The 13,989-nt window shown below is 44.9% G+C and overlaps 2 protein-coding genes across 2 annotated transcripts in view; both read right to left on the bottom strand.

Moving 5' to 3' along the window:
- Nucleotides 1-7,255: 7,255 nt before the first annotated feature.
- Nucleotides 7,256-9,917, bottom strand: RPS17 (ribosomal protein S17; the record flags this gene model as incomplete). Its single annotated transcript, NM_001001634.1, is given in 4 exon segments — nucleotides 7,256-7,383; nucleotides 8,578-8,643; nucleotides 9,099-9,204; nucleotides 9,765-9,917. Coding segments are annotated over 4 exon segments (406 nt in total), but the record flags the coding sequence as incomplete, so codon positions are not given.
- Nucleotides 9,918-13,850: 3,933 nt separating this feature from the next.
- Nucleotides 13,851-13,989, bottom strand: part of CPEB1 (cytoplasmic polyadenylation element binding protein 1) — a gene marked incomplete at its 5' end in the record, with an annotated part of 53,360 nt that continues 53,221 nt past the window's right edge. The window contains 1 exon segment of the mRNA NM_001097510.1: nucleotides 13,851-13,961. Coding sequence (NP_001090979.1) covers nucleotides 13,851-13,961 — 111 coding nt within the window.

Below are 13,989 nucleotides of genomic sequence, written 5' to 3'. Positions count from 1 at the left end.
GCTCAGATCCTGCATTGCTGTGGCTGTTGTGTAGGCCAGCGGCTCCAGCTCTCTTGGACCCCAGCCTGCAAACCTCCATATGCCATGGGTGCAGCCCCAAAAAGAAAAGCAAAAAAAAAGAGTTCCAAATCCTCAAATCACACATTTGGTTCCTCTAGCAACCAACCCCCAACCTGAAACTATCTATAGCTCACCAAGACTCATTTGTATAAACTCATGACTTATTATTAATAACAAAACATGGTTGTCCTTCCACCCCTAACACTCAGGAAATTCCAAGGGTTTTAGAAGATTTTGTGCCAATAACTGGGCAGAAAGATCAAACATATATTTCCTTTTTTTTTTTGGTCTTTTTAAGGCCACACTCATGGCATATGGAAGTTCCCAGTCTAGGGGTGAAATCAGAGCCATAGCAATGCCAGACTGGAGCTGCATCTGGGACTACATGGCAGCTTGTGGCAATGGTGGATACTTAACCCACTGAACGAGGCCAGGGATTGAACCCACATCCTCATGAATACTAGTTTGGTTCTTAATCCACTGAGCTACATCAGGAACTCCTCAAACATGTATTTCTTATTTTATCACAATGGCACAATCTATTAAAATACCTGGGAATAAATTAGGCAAGGAGTGAAAGACTTGTTTCCTGAAATACAAAACATTCTTCCAAGAGATTAAAGAAGATCTAAATAAGTGGAAGACATACCATACTCATGGATTAGAAGAATATAGTTAAGATGTCAATATTGGAGTTCCTATTGTGACTCAATGGGTTAAGAACCCAACATAGTGTCAACATGGATGTGGGTTCAATCCTTGGCCTTGTTCAGTGGGGTAAGGAGCCAATGCTGCCACGAGCTACAGCTAGGTGAAAGATGTGGCTTGAATCTGGCATTTCTGATGCTGTGGCTTATGCTAGCAACTGTAGCTCTGATTCAACCCCTAGCCTGGGAACTTCCACACGCTGCAGGTATGGCTGTAAAAAGAAAAAAAGAAAAAAAAAAAAAAAAAAGATGTCAATAATACTCAAAGCCACATATAAAATTCTGAACAATTTTTTTTATTTTGTTTTTGGCTGCATCCATGGCAAGCAGAAGTTCCTGGGCCAGAGATTGAACTGGAGCCACAGCTGTAACCAGAGCCACAGCAGTGACAATGCCAATCCTTAACTGTTGAGCTATGAGGGAACTTGCCGAACGAGTGAGCGACTTATTAAAATTCCAATGGCCTTTTTTTGCAGGAATGGGAAAGCTGATCCTCAAATTCATTGCATGGAGTCCATGTCATAGGCTGAACTTTGTTCCTCAAAATTCAAATATGGACGCCTTAATCCCTAGTACCTCAAAATGTTGAGTGCATTTGGAGACACAGCCTTTAAAGAGGTGATTGTGTGACAGTGACTCTGTTAAGGTGGGCCCTAGTCTACTCTGACTGGTGTCCTTGTAAGAGGAAATGCGGACACACACGCAGAGACCAGGGATGTATATGCACAGAGAAAAGACCAGGTGAGGACATAGCAGGAAGGCAGTCATCTGCAAGCTGAAAGGCTCAGGAGAAACCAAACCTACTTACATCTTGATGGACTTCTAGCCTCCAGAACTGTTAAGAAAATAAATCTCAGAGTTCCCATTGTGCCTCAGCGGAAACAATCTGACTAGCATCCATGAGGACACAGGTTTGATCCCTGGCCTCACTCAGTAGGTTAAAGATCCAGAGTTGCCGTGAGCTGTGGTGTAGGTCACAGACATTGCCTCGGATCCGTGTTGCTGTGGCTGTGGTGTAGGCCAGTGGCTATAGCTCCGATTCGACCTCTAGCCTGGGAATCTCCATATGCTGCAGGTGTGGCCCTAAAAGGACAGAAGGAAAAAAAAAAGGAAAGAAAAGAAATCTCTGTTTAAGCCACCCAGTCTGTGGTATTGCGTTATGGCAGAACTAGCACACTTATACAGCTCTGGCATCCAAAAAAATCTCGAAAAAGGACAAAGTTGAAGGACTCACACATTCACGGCTCACTACACAGCTACAGTTATCAAAAGACTGTGGTCAGATTTATAGATCAATAGCAAAGAACTGAGAGTTCAAAAATAAATCTATCCATTTACGGCTGTTGACAAAGGTCCCACATCCATTCAATGGGGAAGGTAGTCTCTTTAACAGATGATGCTGGGACAACAGGACTTGCACACACAAAAGAACCCCCACCTCATACCATATACAAAAATTAACACAAAATGTATCAAAGAATCAAATTCAAGACCTAAACACCTGAAACTAACACAACTTTGCAAGTCAAATATACTCCAATTAAATTAAAAAAAAAAAAAATATATATATATACATGGGCTAAAATCATAAAACTCTTGAAAGAAAATATAGGGGTAATTCTTCATGGCTGTGGATTTGGCTAAGGATTAGATATGTCACCAAAAACATAGGCAGTAAAAGAAAAAAATAACAACTGGACTTCATCGAAATTTTTAAAAATTTTGTGCAACAAAGGATACTATCAACAGAGAAAAGGTGACCACAGAATGGGAGAAACTCTTTGCAAATCATATCTGATAAAGAATTAATATCCAGAATATACAAAGAACTCCTACAACTCAATAACAATAAAATAACTCAATTTACTCGACATTTCTCCAAAGATATGCAAATGGCCAATAAACACATAAAAAGATGCTCAACATCACTAATCATTAGGGGAATGCAAATCAAAACTATAATGAGATACCACCTCACACTAAGGAGAATGGCTATTATAAACAAACACCTCCCTCCCCCAATCCAGAAAGTAGGAAGTATTGATAAGAATTTGGAGAAACTGGAACTCTTGTGCATTGCTGGTAGGAATGCAAAATGCTGCAGCTGCTGTGGAAAATAGTATTTCCTCAAAACAATTAAACACAGATTTACCATACGATCTAGCAATTCCGCTTTTTGGTATATACTAAAAATAATCGTAAGCAGGGATTTAAACAGTATTTTTATACCCATGTTCATAGCAGCATTATTCACAACCAAAAAGTGGAAGCAACCAAAACGTCCACCAAAAAAATGAATGGATAAACAAAATGTGGTATGAATGAATGTATGTATCTATGTGTGTACATACATCTCAATATTATAGAATATTACTTACCCATAAAAAGGAAAATAATTTGATATATGTCACAACATGGAAACATGGACACAGAAAATATGTTTTGTGAAATAAGCCGGTCATAAAAAGGACAAATTCTTTTTTTTTCTCTCTTTTTAGGGCTGCACCTGCCGCATATGGCAGTTCCCAGGCTAGGAGTCAAATCAGAGCTGTAGCTGCTGGCCTACATCACAGCCACAGCAACGCCAGATCTGAGCCGTGTCTGCGACCTGCACCACAGCTCAGGGCAATATGGGATCCTAACCCACTGAGCGAGGCCAAGGATTGAACCAGTATTCTCATGGATGCTAGTCAGATTCGTTTCCACTGAGCCATGAGGTTAACTCCAAAAAGGACAAATTCTGTATGATTCCACTTACACGAGGCACCTAGAATAAGCAAACTCATAAAGACAGAAAGCAGAACAGAGGTTACCAGATGCTGGGGGGAAGGGGGAGTGGGGAGTTTTTGTTGGAGGGATGATGAAAGAGCTTTGGATGACTATGGTCACTAACACCTGTGATGTGTACACTTAGGAATGGTTAAAATAATAAACATTGTTACATGTTAAAAAAACAAAAATAGGGAGTTCTCTGATGGCCTAGCAGGTTAAGCCTCCTGTATTCTCACTGCTGTGGCTCTGGTCACTGCTGTGTGACACAGGTTAGATCCCTGGCCTGGGAACTTCCACATGCTGCCAGTATAGCAAAAAAGAAAAAAAATAAAAATAAAACAAAGAACTTGAAATAAACATTGCAACTCTCATTTTAAAAGTAAATAAATGAATAAATAAACTTAACCACAGTTAAAAAAAACCCTTACCAAAATTCATGTAACTGATGATGGCTGTACAAGAGTGAAATGCACTGATAACAGTACTGGTTCAGTAACTGACAGATTTAGGTATTTTCTACAAAATACATACCAATGAATAACATAATGAATTGTACAGGTTTTAAACACTTTACATTTTTTGCAGGCTTTGAAAGATGACCAAATAAGCCCTTCCTGCTCTGCACATTTATTTCCACAACATCAGCTATAATATTAGCTCAACCAATTCCCACTTCAGGTTATACTGAATCACTGATTTCTAATCTTTAAAAATATTCTCACCTGGGAGTTCCTGCTATGGCGCAGTAGGTTAAGAGTCCGACTACAGTGGCTCAGGTAGCTGCAGAGGTGTGGGTTCAATCTCCAGCCCTGTGCAGTGGTATCCAGCATTGCTGCATCTGTGGCTCGGATTCAGTTCCTGGCAGGGGAAACTTCCATGTGAGCAGGTGCAGCAATCAATCAAATCAAATAAAAATATTCTCACCTGTAGTTGCTCTATGCAGATTTTTCTAGAGACTAATTCTTTAGTCTCTTCAAATCTGGCACTGACTCTTACATAAAACAACTGAGAAGCACTGATAACATTTTTTTGACTCAATAGCCAAGGAAAATCATTCGAAATCATTTGCTTTTTTTTTTTTTTTTTTTTTTTTTTGTCTTTTTGCTATTTCTTTGGGCTGCTCCCACAGCATATGGAGGTTCCCAGGTTAGGGGTCGAATTGGAGCCGAAGCCACTGGCCTACGCCAGAGGCACAGCAATGTGGGATCCAAGCCGCATCTGCAACCTACACCACAGCTCACGGCAATGCCAGATCGTTAACCCACTGAGCAAGGGCAGAGACTGAACCTGCAACCTCATGGTTCCTAGTCGGATTCATTAACCATTGCGCCACGACGGGAATTCCTGTTTGTAATTGATAACTGAAACTGCTCCCAATGTTCTCAACTCTTTAGGCAACCGTCCTCACCCAAAGGCTAATAGTTTTGCTTTTTTTTTTTTTGTCTTTTTAGGGCTGCACTGGAGGTTCCCAGTCTAGAGGTCAAATTGGAGCTGCAGCTGCCGGCCTACACCACAGCCACAGCAATGCTAGATCTGAGCTACATCTGTGACCTACACCACAGCTCATGCAAATGCTGGATCCTTAACCCACTGAGCGAGGCCAGGGATCAAACCTGCATCCTCATGGTTCCTAGTCAGATTTGTTTCTGCTGAGCCACAATGGGAACTCCCAAGTCTTCATTTCCTCTTGTTTCTTCCAGAGAAATTAACTCACCATTGCTAAACAGCTTCCCTTGCCTAGCTAATGAATGAACTGTAAAAACCCATGTAAAGCCCAGGTTTTCTTTTTTTAAACTAAGTATGCACTAATAATTTTTTAAAAGTAAAATGTCACGATAGGTGATAGGTAGTTTCCTCAAAACACTATTGAGTTATAAATATGTAACTACAATCTATAACGCAAAGTGATATACACTGCCACCCTTTAGAACTGTAAAAACTGTTCTTAGTTCATGGCTTACCAACAAACAGGCAGCTGGCCATAGTTTGCTGACCCCTGCTGTCAAAAAAGAGAAAATGAGCTTTATTCACATTCCTCACAATTGGTTGGTTGTTTTTTCCCAGTACTAATGAAGAAAAGAGGCAACCCTGAGGAAAATAGAAGGGTAAAGCTCCAGGTGCTGGTTCTTTGAAACTCTCAATAAAAAAACCAAAAGTCTGACAAGTTTAATTTAGAAAAGAATAACATTTAAAGTGATACATAGTAACAGGGAATTTTCCTAATTATGAGAGAAAAACTAATTATGCACTTATAAAAACTGAAAATCTTAATGACATACAATACAGAGAATATGAATTTACAGATAGAGGGGAATCTTTGTGTGTCAATTGTTAAGAGCAACAAATACATAAAAAGCCTTGGAGGGAGTTTCCATTGTGGCACAGAGAAAACTAATCCATCTAGGAACCACGAAATTGTGGGGTTCAATCCCTGGTCTTGCTCAGTGGGATGAAGATCCAGTGTTACCCTGAGTTGCGGTGTAGGTCACAGACGCAGCTCGGATTCCCATTTGCTGTGGCTCTGGTACAAGCTGCCGGTGGCTACAGCTCTGCTTGGACCCCTAGCCTGGGAACCTCCATATGCAGTGGTTGTGGCCCTAGGAAAGAGAAAAAGACAAAAAAAAAAAAAAAAAAAAGAAAGAAAAAGAAAAGCATTGGAGGGAATGCTGAAAGACATGAAAACTAGATGCAGTGATTCTCTGTTGGATCCTGGACCAGGAAAAAACTATGAAAGACATTATTGGGAAAATTGGCACAAATTGACTCTGGGCTATGGATTTAGGAAACAGTATTGTATCAATGTTACATTTCCTGATTTTGATCATTGATCTGTGGTTAAGAAGTTTCCAGTTCTTAGGAAATTGACATTTGTAACAAAAGGGCACCTCAATGGATCAGAAAAAAGCATGTGGGAGTTTGCTTGCCTTGATGCACATTGAGAACGCAGTATTGTCACTGCAGCTGCTGTAGTATGGGTTCTATCCCTGGCCCAGGAACTTTCACATGCTGAGTGCAGCCCCCTCCCTGCCAAAAAAAGAAAAAAATCGTGTCTATATATAGAATTTAGAGCAATTGAGGCAAAATGTGAACTGGTACTACCTTGCAGAGATCCATGTGCACGTGTACACAAACACGCCAGTGGTATAACCATTCTTCCCACCCAACACAGACAACTGGACTAACAGCCTCAGCAGACCCCTAAGCTCAGATCCATCTACCCAGTGTGCTCTGCCTCCCCTTAAGATGACATGTTATTTCATTAATGCTCCTCCACACACATGTTGTTTACACTCCCCTATGCTCCAGGTACTGGGCCCAACAATGGATAGAGACAAAGAACACCACTGGCCCCACCTCCAACCTTGTCACCCTCTCAAGATGGGTAGGTTAATTCAAATTGTGGGTACCCGGGAGAGACATGGACACTTGAAGCATGCAAGGCAAGGAGGCAAAGGCATCTCCTGACTTCTGCCTGAAGCCAGAGTGAATGCTCAGGGCCTGCAAGGACCAGGCAAGACAGAGCTGGCAACCAAACTAGTAGTGCAGTTTTCAGGCTCAGGCCTCTGAACACATCCATTATCTGTATAGGCACTGCCCGGGGGCCACTTACAAGTGCTCACACTGCAGACCACTCTTCTTTAGAACACTTTTCCCTTGAGAAAGAATTCCTGCCCTTAGTTCCACTGGCACCCAACCCCACAGATGACACAGGCAAGGTTGTTGACTGAGGTTTATTCAAAATATTACAGCATAGCAGAAAGACTCAAACGGCTCCACGTGGTGTTTTGAAATTCATCCCAACTGTAGGCTGAGTGACTTGCAGGTTGGACAGACTGCCAAAGTCCTGGAATAACAAAAAAAAATGGACTTAGTATGGCTATACCATGAGATCTGTGGTCAGAGTCCCAGTACTACCATTAGGCCATGGTTTTGTCAGCCTCCAATGGCTTGGGGCAGATTGGTGGGACCCTGCAGAAAACCAGAGAGCTTTCTCTTCTCCACCACCCCAGAGCAATAAACTCCTAAGGTGGTCTATCTGAGATCTGAAGGACACTATACTCCAACAGCCATTAGGGAGCTGTCATGTGCATTTTAAGACATTTAACAGCATCCCTGGCCTCCATCCACTCATGTCTGCTGGTATCTCCCAGCTGTAACAACCAATAACGTGTCCAGATGTTAACAAATGTCCCCTGGGAGTGAGGAAAGCAAAACCTGGCCCTTTGAGAATCACTGGTCTAAGGCATGAAGTGCCACTTCATTTCCAGGAGCAGCCTCAGGAAGGACAAGGTCAGGGCCTGCCTTTAAGCTGGCTCAATCTCAGTGACTGGGGCAAAGCATCCAATAGCCCACCACATACCTGGAACTTAATTTCCCATTTTATCCTCAAAAACCAGTGATCATAAAAAGGAAAAATGAAGTTGCTCTAATTCACAAACTGCCTCCTGGACTTTGAAGCTCATTTTCCTCAAACTGCCTCAGCACTAAGATAAGCCACTGAAAAGACACACATCAAAACTGTATTGAAGACAGCTGAACCACTCAAGAAATGCCCCATCAGCAACTGGGAATGAGACCACAGGTGACTGGAATGGGTCAGCATACAGACACAGAGGAAAGCAGGCAGAGAAAAGAACCAGGGCTGGAACCAAGGGGAGGCAAATGTGAGAAGCCAGCCAGGAAAGAAGGAGTGCCCTGAGAAGAAGAGCCACTGGATTTGGGAGTTATCTTCATGAGAAAAGCAAACTGAACCTACAGTAACAAGCTAAACCCATTTTGGAGGCAGTCTAGTTTAGTGGTTAGCAGTATGGATGAAATTCTCATTCCTGCCACCTACTAATTTTGCAATTACCATCTTATAAAATGTAATTAACAGGACATGCCTATAGGATATTGTGAGAAAAAGGAAAACAACGCACAAAGAATGTTGAGAATACTTGATGTATTTTATGGATTCAGTAAGTGTTACCTATCACAGAGAGAATGCTACTGATGGTGACCAGGGGCGCCCTACTTCAGGAATTCAGCAAACACTTACCAAGAGTTTCAGCATCTCCTTAGTGTCAGGATCTACTTCAATGATCTCCTGATCCAGGGCTGAGACCTAGAAGGAACAAGGCAGGCCCCAAATAGCAATGAGTTATCTCTCACTTTCCGTGCCTTTTCTCCAAGATTCTTAAATGAGGAAAAAAAAGGGTGGTGGGGTGAGGGGGGAAGACAGGGGACATAAGAGGACAGAACGGGATCTCACAAGTTCGCTATGTAGAAAACCTTAAGACTGGGTTTATACTTCAGAAATACCATGCTAGAGCAAATAAACCAGATGACATGGTAAGTCACCAAAGCAGCATCGTTACAGGCCCTCATGTGTAAAAGAGAATGAACTCACATGGGCCCAACAGGGAAGAACAAAAACTAACACACAGGCAGGTAGATCAGGGGCAAGTTCAGACTCAGCTAAGGTCTCCTTGAAAACCTTGTATCTCAAATGGTTCTCAGGAACACTGTTTTATCTTCTAAGATGAACCAGAGGCCCAGAGAAAGATCTACAAAGTTTACCTCGGGCACGTAGTTGTCTCTCCTCTCTCTCTCCTCCTCCTGCAGCTTAATGGAGATACCCCTCACTGGTCCTCTCTGAATCCGCTTCATCAGATGTGTGACATAGCTACAAAGCACAAATGTCCAGGAACACTGAGAAGGCACGCTGGCTCCCACTGGTACAGGGAACCTCTGGAGGAGTTTTAGTTCTTTCCACAGTGAGAAGGGAGAGGATTTACCATTTTAGGAGCCCTGATTCTGAATCTCCTGCACACACCCAACCCCTACACGCAGCTCCGCTTACACAGGCACGCCGGTCCCTTCGGGGTCCTATATCCTCTATGCAAATTCACTCTCCCAAGTTACTAAAACCTCCCAACAAACTTTCCTGCTCTCTCCCAGGAATCATTTTCTTTCCTCCGAGTTACAATCTACACAACTGAGCATTTAATCTCGTTGTCCTTTACTGTAAATGTCAACCTTCCAGGGATCGACCGTGGCCAACCTCGTCAAGTGCCGTCGCCCGTCAAGCCGCCAAACACAAAGCGAACACAAGACAACCGCTGCAAGAAACCCGGCAAATGCACACCCCCAGCGCCCCGCCCGAATCGGAGCCCAAACGGCCCCGCGGGGCCGTGGCTCCGCATCTCCCACCCGGCGCGGGAGCCGAAGGCCGGGCCAACTCACCCTGCGATCTTGTTGCGGAGCTTCTTGCTGGGAATAATGGCAATCTCCTCGCACACGCGCTTGTTGGTGTGGAAGTCGTTGCCCAGGCGCGTGTAGTACTTCTCAATGATGACCCGGGCAGCCTTCTTCACGGTCTTGGTGCGAACGCGCCCCTGCGGGTGGAGAAGACAGGGTCACTCCTGACTCAGGGTGCCCCTCCGGGAGCAGCGCGGGGACAGCCTGACTGGAGCGGGGTTCGCGGCCCGGAGCTAAGCCCGGGAGAGGGCCAGCCAGGTGAGGCTGGAGCGCCGGGTCAACGCGGAAACCAGCGGCCCACGGAGGCTTCGGCCTCACAGGCCCCGGCACACCGCCCTGCGGGCTGGGGGCGGTGGAAAGTGGCGGATGGAGGAGGATTGGAGGGATGGCAGCTTTGAGCCAAAACACCTACCATCTTGGCGGGTTCTCGGTAAAAGAGGAAACAGGAAGCACAAGAGAGGCCTATAAAGCGCAGGCCAGAAAGCCGCTTCCGCCTAGCCTGGGACTTGCTGAGCCGCCTCCAGGGAACCACAGCGACCCCTGGCAGAGCGGGGCGGAAGTGTGGCCGGAGCCGCCGTCCAGTAGGCGGAGCGAGTGCTTGAGCCTCCCCCTGATGGGTGGAGCTTACCTTCCACCTCCAGCCACGTCTAAGGCTGTCTTGGGCAGGCTTCTCAAGCCCGATTCTTGTGATTAGATCGCCGGAGTGCTCTACACTAGGAGTTGAACATCTCTTCTTCACAGGCCGAGGAGAAGGAGGAAGGCTTAAGAGCTCTAGCTAAGGCAGGAGCGAGGAAAAGTGAGGGGATGCGGATGGCGCCCGGGATAGGGCCGCCTCCCAGTGCTTGGGTCAGAGACTTGTCTAACCTTGCGTAGGTTAGACACAGGTGCAACTGGGAGAGAATTGTCTCACTTCTTCCCAGTCGTTTGCTCAGGTGTCACTATACCAAAGGGGCTTTCCCTACAGTTTATATAAAGTAGTACCGTTACCCTTTTAGTTTTTTAGCATCACTATCTTTTTTTTTTTTTTTTTTTTAACGGAGCGCAGCAGTAGTTCTCCTTGTGGTGCAATGAGATCAGCGGTGTCTCTGCAGCCACTGGGACTCAGGTTCCAGCACAGCACAGTGGGTTAAGGATTTGGTGTTGCCACCCTCAGATCTGATCCCTGGCCAAAGAACTCCACAAGCCTCAGGGAGGCCAAAAATGAAAAAAAAAGGGGGGGGTGTTCCTGGGTCAGGGATTGAATGAGAGCTGGAGCTGCGACCTACACTGCAGCTGTGGCAATGCCAGCTCCTTTAACCCACTATGCCAGGCTGGTAATTGAACCTGCACCCCCAAAAGGCACCCAAGCTGCTGCAGTTGGATTCTTAACCTATTGTGCCACAGTGGGAATTCCTAGCATTGCTATCCTTTTAAAGTTGCTTTGGTATTTCTTAGCACATGTCACAGTGACTTGTCTGTTTTCCCAGCCAAGAGTGAGTTCTGTACCCGTAAGAGCTGTTTTGCCCTTGAACAGTGCCCAGCAAAAAGTAAATTTCTCAAATATTTAAGTGAAGGGCCCAGTTCACCTGCAGTTCTCCCAACTAAAACAGCTCCTCCAACCACCACTGTTCTTCAGGCTGTTCCTGCCATACTCATCCACAAACCAGGCCTTCTGAAGCCAGCAGCACAGGAGACCTCTGATGGCCTCATTAGCCTAGAGAGTACCCTATTCCTTCTCTGCAACTCTGCTCAAGTGGGTTCTAGGCCCCCACCCAACTTAAGAGGTGGCTGCCCAAGTTGGATGAGTTAGTGGGCACTGGCTGTCATCCCTCAACTCATCTCCTGGTCACCTTGGGCAGTCCAATCAGACTCTTTAAACTGAATGGGAATGGAAGGCTGAGGGACATCAAGCCCTTGCCCTGAAAGTAGCACCTTGACAAAGGGGAGAGGAGATGGCTCTCAGAAAAAAATACCAAAAGGGAAGGTCAGACTCTTCCAAAACCATTATAGGAACTGAGTTTCCAAGACCACTGTAGGAATTGAATTTACAGGCAAACTTCAAATTAAGCTGATGCCGGCCAGGTCTCAAATGAAAGATGAGGCCACTGATTCTTGGCTGAGGGACTCCTCACCAGCTACAATAGTGGGTTCTTGCACCTCTCACCCAACAGATGCTTCAGTATGCAGGTCTCCTTCCACCTCAGATTAAAATGGAAACTTTCAAAGGATCACTCCAATATCAGGCCCAGGCACACACAACCTACCTGAAAAAATCATCAGTAGACCCTTTCACAAATCCTGGGAGCCTGTGAGAAAGAGTCTAGATGATAGAGCTCTCTGCAGAAGAGCAAAAATTTACTCCATCTCAGGAAGGATCTGGGTCTGCACAGGTAGCCTGTCAAGAAGAATGAGCTCTGAGGCTTACAGAAGCTGAGAACCATCGGTTCGTGCTGACCACTGAGGAGCTATGCCTCCAGTTTCTCCAAGCTGGGTCTGGGATTATGGGAAGAGGAGCCCCAAGAAGTTTAATTGTGAGGGCTTTCAACACACTTGGACTAGAAGTACCCACTTACCAGAGAGATGCCTCCCAGATGCATTTGGCCATGGAAACGTTCTTGCCTGTAAGAACGACTTACAGGGGCAAGACTTCCACACTGCCCCACCACCACAGAAAATCCAAGGAAACATAAGTTTTTACTTTGGAACCTAATTACCCCTCTGCCCCCCTGTTCCCACACTGCAGACACAGAGACAGAACCAGAACTCTGCTGCAACGTGTTTATTATGTGCCAAAAAAACTACACCACAGCTTACTCCACACATCTGTAGGAGAGTGCAGTCTTGCCTGCATATACTACAATGAGGTAGAGACTTCACACACAGCTTCACAAAACCCACAGAGTAGCTGGGATATGCAACGATGCAACTCAGCAGGAGGGAGGAGGGAGGTTATGACACTGGTTCTTTGGCACACAGCTTCCCAAAGAGGGGCAAGTCTTTTTTTTGTTTTTTGTTTTTGTTTTTTTTTTTAAAGAAAAAGTCAAGTTTTCAAATTCCAGTAGCATTTTAGTCAACTGCAACTGTGGGTTCATACATTTCTCAAATGAAAGAAATAAGGGAAGGGTACTTGTCCCCTCTGAGAAAGGGCTCCTGTGAGCCTTCATCTGCCCCCACCAAAAAGCAGCCCTTTTTAGCTCAGTTTACAAAAGAAAAAAAGTCCTGTGACTTTGTGATTAAAAACTTCTATCAACCCTCCCCCCCCACATAAGTGCAACTTAAGAAGGTGCAATATACAGCAGCCGCTCAAACACCGTTTATCAGGTCCAGTTTCAAATCCAAAAAAAGGTTTTTTTTTTCTTGGTTGCAAATGTCTTGATTTGCAACTGTGAGAAACAGTGACCAGCAGTCCCCCAGACACAAATTTGCTATAATGTTAAAAGCTGCCAAGAAAGAAAAAAAAAAATCTCTTGTTCCAAACGACTTAAAAACTGTTTTAAGGAGTGTAAAAAGGAACCGGTAAAAACCCTGGAGCGTGAAATATGAAATATGATTTTGGTTTAAATGAAGAGCAAAGTCTCCTTGTTGTTTACAGTAAAAAACACCAGCTGAACACTCAGTTTATGCCGTTCAGGTGGGGGTTAAATAAATGGAAAGGCACTGTATGGCAACTGCAAGAATGAAACCAATGAGACCTGCACATCATCACCATCAGTATTGCAAGGAATGTAAAAAAGCGCTTTTAATAAATAAACCTAGATGTAGGCTCGTGTCAATACCTCCTGGACACGTAGTTTCTTTTTTGCTTTTCATCCGCAAAATGAGAAAACTAAAATCTGGGAAAACTACAGAGTCGCTTGGAGGGTGAGCCAGAGGGTCCTTGCCCTGGCACACCCCCTGAAAACAAAACCCGACAAAACTCATTGTGCATTAATTAGTGCAGAAACAAAGACAGATGCAGCAAGTGCAAAGGTGACTACGATTTTCCCTTGTCCTCGGGAAGCCAGCTCCCTGGTCGCCAGTGGCAGGTGGTGCAGGCTATGGCTTGACCTGCCAGCCTTGGGCGCCACAGGCCACTGGGCAGGGCCAGCTCCTCTAGCTGGCATCTCGGTTCTTCTGGTTCCGCATCAATGGGCTGTGGTGGCGTAGGCCCTCCACGCTGTGCCGCCAGTGCCAGCAGCTTCGGCAGAAGTACTTGAAGCACACCTGGGTGGAAGGGAGAAAAAGGGAAAGA

The sequence above is a fragment of the Sus scrofa genome, chromosome 7 (assembly GCF_054392235.1).
Source record: "Sus scrofa isolate SSC_HxYL_T2T_F1_AM1 chromosome 7, Sscrofa_HxYL_maternal_Yorkshire_Landrace_v2.0, whole genome shotgun sequence".
Lineage (NCBI taxonomy): Eukaryota > Metazoa > Chordata > Mammalia > Artiodactyla > Suidae > Sus > Sus scrofa.
The sequence above is the reverse complement of the archived record's forward strand: the minus strand, read 5'-3'. Positions and strand labels throughout refer to the sequence as shown.